The sequence below is a fragment of the Rhea americana genome, unplaced genomic scaffold (assembly GCF_003343005.1).
Source record: "Rhea americana isolate MKP2758 unplaced genomic scaffold, rheAme1 scaffold_33, whole genome shotgun sequence".
Lineage (NCBI taxonomy): Eukaryota > Metazoa > Chordata > Aves > Rheiformes > Rheidae > Rhea > Rhea americana.
The window spans coordinates 1,512,435-1,521,854 of record NW_028186457.1 but is presented as its reverse complement, the minus strand read 5'-3'; the positions used below and the strand labels follow the sequence as shown (position 1 = coordinate 1,521,854).

The window sequence follows — 9,420 nt, the reverse complement described above, 5'->3', positions numbered from 1 at the left end:
GAGGTACACTTCGCAGCACCTGAGTTATTGTACTGAGAGGTGATGTGTACATGCAAGTGCAGAATCACAGTTTGGATTGCTAAGGACCTCTGGAGGTCTTTGTCCCACCCCCTGCTCAAAGCAGGGCCAGCTTCACTGTTAYCTCCAATGGTTATGCAGCTTTCTTTGCAAATCGGCCAGCTCAGAGCAGGGGCTCTGTACTGCCAGGCACCAAGGAGACTCAGCCTTGTCACTACCGGGCTTCTCGTGCAAGTGGGAGGGTTTGAAATCTCTCCTTGCTCTCACTGCTAAGTCCAAAAGGACTGGTGTTTGCAGCAGTAACCACTGTGTCCTAATTTGGCAAGAATTTCTTACAGAAATAGCACCCAGTGAACTGGGAAGATGCACAAAGCAGAGGGTGGAGGGGTTTGAAAAAGCTCACTGTTTATCCTGAGTTTTTTACTAACTGGTTTTGAAACAGCTGAATACCTGAGGGTCTTGTGGCTTACAGTGGTGGCAGAGTTGACCCCAGGACACATGGAGTTGTCTTGCAGTTAAAAGAAGTAGGCAGATGCAAAAGTAGGTAGATTGTGCAGTAGAAGCTAAATGAGTAATGCACCATATGACAAATGATGTGAAAGAAGATATGGCAAGGAGGATCACTGAAATGGCAGGATCTTTGAGGGAAATTAGGGCAGCCATAAAACAGAGCCTGGTATTTCTGAAAGCAGTCCTGAGAATTTATTTTAGCACATTAATATTGAGCAAGTATTCCTGGAGATACTCTGGGGGATGATAGATGGATTCAAGGTATTGGTACTAATCACTGTGGTTTTAAGTTTTGGAGCAGAAATACACTTGGCATCACTAATCCAACTGGACTTCTGATGGGAAAATTACATTCTTTGGGAAGCAATTTAGAAGGTCAAAGAAAAACCAGAAAGACCTTCTCCAGCAGCGATTTCCCCTGCTCTCTAAACTGTCTTTTAGTGTGGTAATAACTCCAGAATGAAAGGATCTATTCTCACCTTCCAGATGAAAGGGCTAATGCAATTTAAAATTTTTGCATGCAAAGATTTTATGGCTTGGTAACCAGCCATGCTTGAAAGCAATCCAGGATGGGATAAACACGTGAGAGAGCGCTTGGCTGAATTTGACCCTTTCCTTTTCTCCCCTTTCTCTTGCAGATGGGGGCGATGATCGGTCAGAAGCGATCCTCACGGAGAACCACGTGGATGGCACCACGGGGATCCTGAGCGGAGCAGGAGGGAGGAAGCCCATGAAAACAGGCATGAAGGAGCTGGCGGTTATGAGGGAGAAAGTGAATGAGCAGCAGCGGCAAATGGGCAAAGTCAGCAAGCCCCATCACAACCATGAAGATTCAAAGAAGTCGCGGATGTCAACGGGCAGGGTCAGTGGGCAGAGCGCGTGCAGGAGGGAGACGAAGGCAGAGGGAGTTCATGGAGGCAGATGTGGCTCGCCTGGGAAATGCTGAATGCAAAAGCCTTAGTGACATKTGCAACAAACTATCTTAGAAAAAAGGGGAGAAAAAGAAAATAGAAAAGAAAAGCAAACATTTATTTTGGCCTGAAGCTGGGGCTGAACACGCTGTCTGATGAACTTTAGTCTCCTAGTGAGGAGGCATTATTTTCATTGCAGCTACACCTCAACAAAAGAGCAGGAGTTAGGGGGGCCTGCTGGCTCAGCAGCTACCTCTGCAGCAGGACYGAGTGTGCCCTCTGCCCATGGCCTGGCTTTCTCACACCCTTTTTCCCTAAGTGACTGCCAGGGACAGCCGAAGGGGATTTATGAGGGGCCTCTGCCCTTTGCAGGACAGCCCCACTCCAGGTTCAATGGGAACCAGAGCCCTCTAGGAAGGGCTGTGATTTGGCATTCAGCAGGGAGAGTGCCCGGTGTCCTCCTTGTCCCCTTCCTTGTCCCCGTCTCTGTGCCCTTCAGTCTGTGGCTATGGTTTCCCTCTAGCGGGCAGCTTGGTCAAGGCAACTGGGATGGAAGACCATGTCAAAATGCCCATAGTACATGTTTCTACAAATGAGAGGGCAGTCTGTAGTGGAGGGAGAGAGCTGGGGGACAGAGAGGAGCTTTAAGRGAGAGCCCTCATCTCCTCGAAGGGAAACAGGCAAAGCAGAGGTTCACAGCCCTGTCCCCACGCCATGCACTCTCTGTGCCTCTGTGCCCTTGCTTCTGCTGCACTTGGGTCAAATCTAGCCTATCTGGGTGGTTTGTGTGTGGGGAGATCTGGCTCCATGGCATGGTGCAGGCGCTGCCAGCTTGGAGAGCCTCTGGGCTGCTGCTGCTCCCCTGGAAGAAAGGCCAGTGATGGAAAAGCACAGAGGGGCAGGCTTGTGCTGGCTAATGTTAGGCTGACTGCAGCTGGGCTGCCTGGGCTGGGAGTCCTGGCTTGAGGCTGCTATGGGAGTTAGAGGAGCAAGAGTGATGCCTCGCTTCTCTCAGTGATGCTGGTCCCTGGAAGAGTGGAGGCATTTCAAAGTGTATCTCAGGAATTTCAAGGTGCATTTCTGGGCCAAAATCACATCATTAGTCTGGGAGCGAGGCTGTTCCCACTGGGACCCTTCTGGTCAGTCTGAGTTAGTGGAGAGTGAACCCTGCTTTTCACATCACCCTGCATCACCCTATCACTTAGACAGTGAGACTCGTGGAAGCATCTCTCAGGCTTCCCTTCCTCAGTATCTTCAGGGCCTGTGACCTGGTGCTGCTCTGGCTCTTGGCAGTATGAAGATTTGGGTACATGGCAGAGGGGAGAGAGAAATCCTGCTGTGCATTAGGGGTGCACGTAGCTATGATCTGGAGGTGCGGGGGCACAGAGGAGCCCCAACTCTCTGGGACTGCTTCTCCACCACACTGCAGGAGGCTTAGGAGGGTCAAAACCCCTCACAGCTAGCCTGTTGTCCCTTCCTCTTCAATTTCTCAGGAAAAGTGAAGGTACCACAGCCTGATGCTTAGGAATGCAGGAGAACAATGAGCAAACTGTAAGCAAAATTGAGCAAAAGAGGAAAGTAGCTGATTAGCAGAGGCAACACTGCCCTCTGCTCCATGAAGTTTCCCTGGTACTGTCGCTTGTCACTGCCCCTTCATGGCCAGGCTATGCCTTGTTTATACAGTGTGTGAGAGGTGTGTTTGTGGGTGTGAGGCGCTTGTGTGTGTAACAGATGGGATCTATGTGTGTACCAATGTGTGGGGTATGTGCATGGTATAAAGGTGTTGAACATGTACGTATGCGCTCGGAGATGGTGGTGGAAGCAATGTGTGTGGAGGCGGGGGGGATCCATATGCAAGGATGTTCAGCGGGGTGCATGTGCATAGAGGTGTGTACATCTCTGTGCATGCATCTGTGTGTCTATCTCCATGTAAGGAGTTTGGGCGCAGAGGCAGGCCCGGCAGTGGGATTCTTATCTCACCAGCACTGGCATTAACTTAAGGTGCCAGCAGCAAAGTTCATGGCAAACCTGTGTCCTGAGGACTTGGCTCAGCCTCCCAAACAGGGATGTGTGTGGGGTGTCCTGTGTTCATCTTTGCTGGCATTTCCATAGTCTGAGGCATTGAAACTGTCTGTGTTCCCATTGTCCTGATTTTTTGTTGTTGTTTTCTGCTTTCTTGGCTTTTTTTCAGACTCCTTGTCAGCAGGAGTTGGATCAGGTCTTGGAGCGCATCTCCACTATGAGGCTGCCAGATGAACGAGGTCCCCTGGAACATCTCTACTCCCTTCACATCCCCAACTGTGACAAGCATGGCTTGTACAATCTCAAACAGGCAAGTGGGGGAGCCCCTGGGCCAACTGCACTCCCACCAGCAGCCCTGGGCTCAGCAAACATCCCCTCACACACAGACTCAGGACACACACAAAGTGGGCTGGGCTAATGTTGCACACTCAGTGTGAGGCATGAGGTAAATGGCAAATGTCACATGTGACACAGGCAGTGATGCCTAAATGCATCTGGAGCCTTGGGCTTGCAAGCAAGGATGCGTGCAGGCAGCCCACCCACACAAACRCAGTGGTGCATTGGCCGTGTGCAGTGGCACGCTAGGTTTTGTGCATGCATGGAGAGCCCCAGGGCAAGCACAGGCATGCTCACGGCAGCAGAAGACCTTCACAGCCATGCATACGGCTTCAGTGGTGCTTGCRGCCTGCTTGGTGGAGTGGCGCCTCCTGAGGTGCTGAGTGGGGAGAGGACCATGGCAATGTGCAGAAGCCCTTCCTTGGGCATCCCCAAGTCCCAGCTGGCCCATGAAACTGGGCTGAGGCAGCTCTGTGAAGTGCAGTGGTGCAACGAATCCCTGTGAAGATGATGAACCCATTTAGCTCACAGTTCACTCTTCCTCTAGAGGGCCATTTAGCAGTCTAGATCCATTTTCTTGAGACCTGAGCCAAGTATTGTCCTGGCTGTGTCCCGCCACAGTGGAAAAGTGGAGAGGGGCTGAAAGCTGGCCAGGCCTGCAGACAGAGCAGAAAGAGCTTCTTCTGGGGTCAGAATGGTTTCTAGCACACTTTACTCATTTTCCTCTACAAATMGAGACCATTCCCCAGGTTTCTGGGGGGAATTCCTTGCACACAAGGTTGGGTTGGGATGCAGCACACTTCTGAAGATGATTATGGGCCCCCAAACCACTCAAATGATTCTCTACTTAATGTGTGTCTGAATTCTGACTTGGCTTTGTTCATGTGAAAACAGCAGGTGTCAGTGACTGAGGCATGGGGAAAAAATGCCTTATGTCTGCTTTAATGTTTAGCATTTAGCATCTTTCACAAACCACTCACGTAGAGCCAGATAAGGGCCAGAGAGGGATTTTGTCTGCCAGGCTATTGCGCAGTCTTCCCCTGCGAGGCCGAGGGATGTCAGAGCAACCTCTGGCTCTTAGAAAACCATGGTGCTTTGTGAGCCTTCTGCTCAGACACTGCTGCACCTCTCACAGAGCAGTGAGCAAGGACTCGGCTGTGGGGAGGCACAGAGCTGAGTGTGCCATATCTCTTGTCTAAGGGTCTGCTTCATCTGCTAGCCCTGTGTCGTTGGTGGCTGGAGGTGCTGGGTACACCAGTTTGCTGAGGCAGCAGCATGTGCCCATGTGATGGTTGTGAGTGCCTGGGTTAGTCTGGGCTTCCTGGGAACTTGGAATTTCTCTTCTATGAATGAATGCAGTTCATGGAAGCAAGTTGTTAGGCACAGGTTTGCCTCTAGGTGTGCTTTTTCTGGAGCTGTTCTGGGAGCTTTCCAGCCCTCTGCCTTCGTTCAGGGCTTGACCCTGGGCATTCCTGGTGCCCAGGTCCAGTGGGCCCTGCCCTGCGGCTCTTGTGAGCAGCTGCTTGGCAGCCTGAGCCCTGGCCTGTCTGTCAGTACAGGCTGTATGTCACACTTCCGGCTGTGGAGGTCCCTTCCACAGAGGACCTCACAGTAGTCCTGGGGAGACATGCGCTCCAGACATGTGCTTCATGGCCTCATCTTCACGTGCTGCACTCAACATATCTCGAGCCATCAGCTTTCCTGTGTTGCAATTGTCTCCACTCTGCAGGCTGTAACCCTTCTAGTACATCATTGTGAATCCAATTTAGCTATGGATCAGCACTGTTATTTAGAAAATGAAGCTTTCTGAAGAGCACCCCGTATGTCCCAAGGGCCCCTTGCCAGCCATTCTCCTAGCTTCCGAGCCTGACCCAAGGAGAATGTCCCTATCTTGGACCAGGGCATGAGCATCTCCAGGGAGGCTAGAAGGGATATAAGGGATAAAGAAAGGGATGGGAGTCAAAGTGGCAGGAGGCTGAGCAGAGCTCTGAKGGTAAAGGGCATCAGAAGGACATGGGCCAGGATTGTGGGTAGACTGAGGAGGGAAGAAACTGTGTAACAGATGAGGGAAGATGTAAAGGAGAGAAGGTAGGTATCACCCAGTACCATCACCCACTGAGCAAAATTGCTTTGACCAGGTTTACCCATCCAGTTCAAGGCCTTTTACCGAAGCGCTTAAGATAGCAAGTCACTCTGACTGTCATCACTGGGGGAGTCACCCCTGGGTGCACCTCTTCCCACCTAGGGTCTAACTCAGACTCTGGAGCTGGCTGTGTGCCTGGCCTAGAGCACAGGGCAGTTGTGTTTTTTGCCTGCATTACCTGGGCAGAAGCTGGGCCTCCACCTTCCCCCATACATTTGGGTGGTTTCACTGCAAATTAAACCATTGCATAATGATGGTTTCATAATGAGGAGAGTTAGGAGTATTACTGCATAATTGCCCACTCATTTCAGTTGACTCTTGTCCTAGGTTAAATGTCTACTGCTTTGCAGATTAACTTCTTGGCTTCAGGCCCATCATTTATTAGCTGGTGGGAGACCAGGATGAACTCTGTATCGTCACTGCACTCCCACCAGCCCCTCACAGCCACCCTGGGTTCTTGCAGGCCAGTTGTAAGCTAGTGGGTCAGCCAGGAGGTGTGCAGAGAGGGGCTGGGGAGAGCTAGGGGCACGGGACAGGCCTCAGGAGAGACGTGGCGTTAGAGATGGGAGAGTTGAACCTCCTGCTCTGGTTTGAAATTGAAGTGTACTCAGATTTTCCTGGCAGGGGGCAGAGGCTCTTAATCAAGTAGCCCGGGAGAGCAGCTTCCTCCTGTGCCCTGCCTGCCTCCTCTCTTCTCCAGTCCAGCCCAGTGCCTGAGTGCATCTTCCCTGGGGTGTTTTGCCCAACAAAAATTTGCAGCTGGACAAAACTGGCTCCTCTCTCCTTGCTGTGGAAAGCTTCTCCATCTGTTGCTTTTCTCTCAGTTCTCTCTAAGCACAACTAAAAATGCTCTAATAATTTCTCTTCCCAGCCTGTGGAAACCTGGGAGTTGGGAAGCACACAACATCCTTCCCTCTGTGGCAGTGCATCCAAGGTGCTGAGGGCAGAGTGCGGGGGTGTGTGTTTGTGTGTGTGTGCTGTGCCAGAGCCAAATGCTACCCCTGGCATGTGAGGAGTAGTCACAGGGTCTYAGAAAGCACCAGGTGCCACAAAAAGCCTGTGTTCAGGAGAGAGCTCAGAGGCAGCCAAACACCAGCTTGCCCAGGGCTGTCCTGTAGTCATGAGTGAATGGCACCTGGATGCAAGCACCCCCTCCGGCCACATATAACTGATCCCGTGGACAGGACTCAAGAATTTCTGTAGTTTTCATGGCTGAGCCTTTTCGTTTTTCAGAGCTACTCCCACTCCTTGGTCAGGAACATTAAAAAAAAAAAAAAAAAGAAAAGCATGCTCTTCTGAGATAATCTTCCTCCCTCTCTCCCTCCCCTGTCCCACCTGGACACTTATACTCTGCCTCACCCGGCAGGGTTTGAGTGCACCTGGAAGGGCTGCACGACTGCACATTGGCCATAGCTATAGAGAGGGAGAAGGGACCAAAAAATTATTTCTCCCTCCTCCCTGCCTTGCTCTGACCATGGCCAAACAAGGCAAACGCAATGCGATGCAGCCCTGCTTATTCYTGTCTGCCTCCAGAGAGCTGCAGCATGGGAGCCACACGGGCCAACGGGCTCTTTTAGATCAGGTTTGTCTATGTGTTTGCCTGATTATGAGTGTGAGTCTGTGTCACAGATGAGTTAGGAGTGGTGGAGGAGAGGGGGAAAGGGGAACAGCATCACAGTGTGGACACAGCTTTGTCTTCYGCAAAACCCTCAAGGTGCAGAGAGCCTGGCCCAGCCTCCTGGGACCAGTTTGGGGGTCAGTGCTGCCTGGTTGACTCAGGCAGGTCTCYCCTTGCCTCAGTTTCCCTGTCAGCATGGGAACTCCCTGATGCCGGTCCCCAAGGCTCCTGCATCCATGTTTGTGCGGCACTTCACTGAAGGCTGCCAGGGAAGCTGGGAACCCTTCATCCCCCAAGCTGGAGCCCTCCTTGCCCCCGCCCCCCAATCCAGCTGCATCTGGCCTGGCAAGCTAAGGCCACCTTGAAACCCACTTTCTCTCTGTTGAGGTTTCCTGAGCCAAGTGTCAGCTCATTTTTGTTTGCTGCCCTGAGATGGGGCGCCAACAAAAGCATTCCCAGTTGCTCCTACCTCCTGTGGGCCAGCGCTGGGGTGGAGGGTGCCTGGATGCAGTCTCATGCTGGGGACTTTTTTTTTCTTCCTCTCTTTTCCTGCACTTTATCCCCCTGAACAAGTCTGCATTTTGACCTTGGTCCAGCTGCAGGAAATGGCTTGAATTCAGCTTTAGTGAGCACACACAGAGCCCAGTACGCTGGAGTAACCTCTGCCACGGGGCCTGGCTCCTGYTGTGCCCTGTTCAGGGCTGTAGCTCAAAGGGATGGAGGTGTGAGCACATGGAGCAAAGTGCCTGCAGCTCTGCTGGGGTGAGAAGTGGATGATAGCCTTTAGATCAAGAAACTCTTCTTGAACCAGGCTAGGATTTGGGGGTGATTTTGGGGTCCAGGACATGCCGTGGTCCCTAGCTCTGTGCTGGGACACGCTGAGACCCTGTTTCACACATGTTTGGGTCTGTTGGACCCTCCTTTCATGTTTATTTTGTTTAGGCCAATTTGAAGGTGAAATGAAGCTTATGCCAGCCCTGTGTCAGTGTTTGTCTCATCCCCCTCCCCCAGGGATTTTTGACCCTGTGGATTGTTTTCAACCATGGACGAAAGAGGACAATGAGTCTTGGAGATGATCATTTACATGTTTGTTAAAATCAGCTGCTTGGTCCCAGCATAGCACCAAAGGAAGAGGTCCAGCCTTCAGCATGGACCTGGCGCAGTGATGCTTGCACAGCACGTATCTGGTGCGGCTAAGTCTGGCACCCCTTAATCTTGCTTAAATCTAAACTTGTGCCCTGCTGAATCTTCAGATGAAGCCCAGGCTTGCTTGGGCTTTCAGAGGGAGGGTTGGAGGGTGGGGGGAATGTTGTTTTTTTTCTTTCGTTTCTTTGGCTGCCAGCTCACTTGTGTCCTGTTCTTCGGTGCAGTGCAAGATGTCGGTGAATGGGCAGCGCGGCGAGTGCTGGTGCGTGGACCCCATCCATGGGAAGGTGATCCAAGGTGCCCCCACCATCCGTGGGGACCCCGAGTGCCACCTCTTCTACACAGCCCACGAGCAAGAGGACCGGGGAGCACACGCCCTGCGGAGCCAGTAGCCGGACGTGAGCCTGCTGGTGGGAGGCAGCTCGCCGTGGCCCCAGTGCTGGATTTTATATGGGTTTCAGCATGGCTCTTTAGGCTCTGCATGAGACTGGGGTTGGGTCCCTCGTGCTGCCCTCCTTCCCCTGCTGCTGGCCTCCCGGGGAGGGACGGGGCGACGGGAGGGGAAGGGCAGCGGGGGGATTGCCGGGAGAAGGGACTGCTTTCCTATAGTCTTTCACCCAACGTAAACCAGAGCACCGGTCTTTTTTTTTTTTTTGCCCCTTGCCTCGCAGCCCTGCCCTCCCTGCCGGTTTGCGGCACGTCCTAGCTCCGTCCCC

The 9,420-nt window shown here is 52.4% G+C and overlaps 1 protein-coding gene across 1 annotated transcript; it reads left to right on the top strand.

Annotated features, from left to right (window-relative positions):
* The first annotated feature begins 1,166 nt into the window (after positions 1–1,166).
* Positions 1,167–9,414, top strand: IGFBP2 (insulin like growth factor binding protein 2). Its single transcript, XM_085310970.1, has 3 exons — positions 1,167–1,390; positions 3,631–3,771; positions 8,929–9,414. The coding sequence occupies exons 1-3, from the start codon at positions 1,259–1,261 to the stop codon at positions 9,094–9,096; spliced, it is 441 nt and encodes a 146-aa protein (XP_085167096.1). The 5' UTR covers positions 1,167–1,258; the 3' UTR covers positions 9,097–9,414.
* The last annotated feature ends 6 nt before the right edge of the window (positions 9,415–9,420 follow it).

Coding starts and splice junctions, on each gene's coding strand:
- IGFBP2 (XM_085310970.1), top strand. CDS start 1,259: ATGAAAACAGGCATGAAGGAGCTGGCGGTTATGAGGGAGAAAGTGAAT. Junction 1,391..3,630: donor CGCGGATGTCAACGGGCAGG/GTCAGTGGGCAG, acceptor GCTTTTTTTCAG/ACTCCTTGTCAGCAGGAGTT. Junction 3,772..8,928: donor GCTTGTACAATCTCAAACAG/GCAAGTGGGGGA, acceptor TCTTCGGTGCAG/TGCAAGATGTCGGTGAATGG.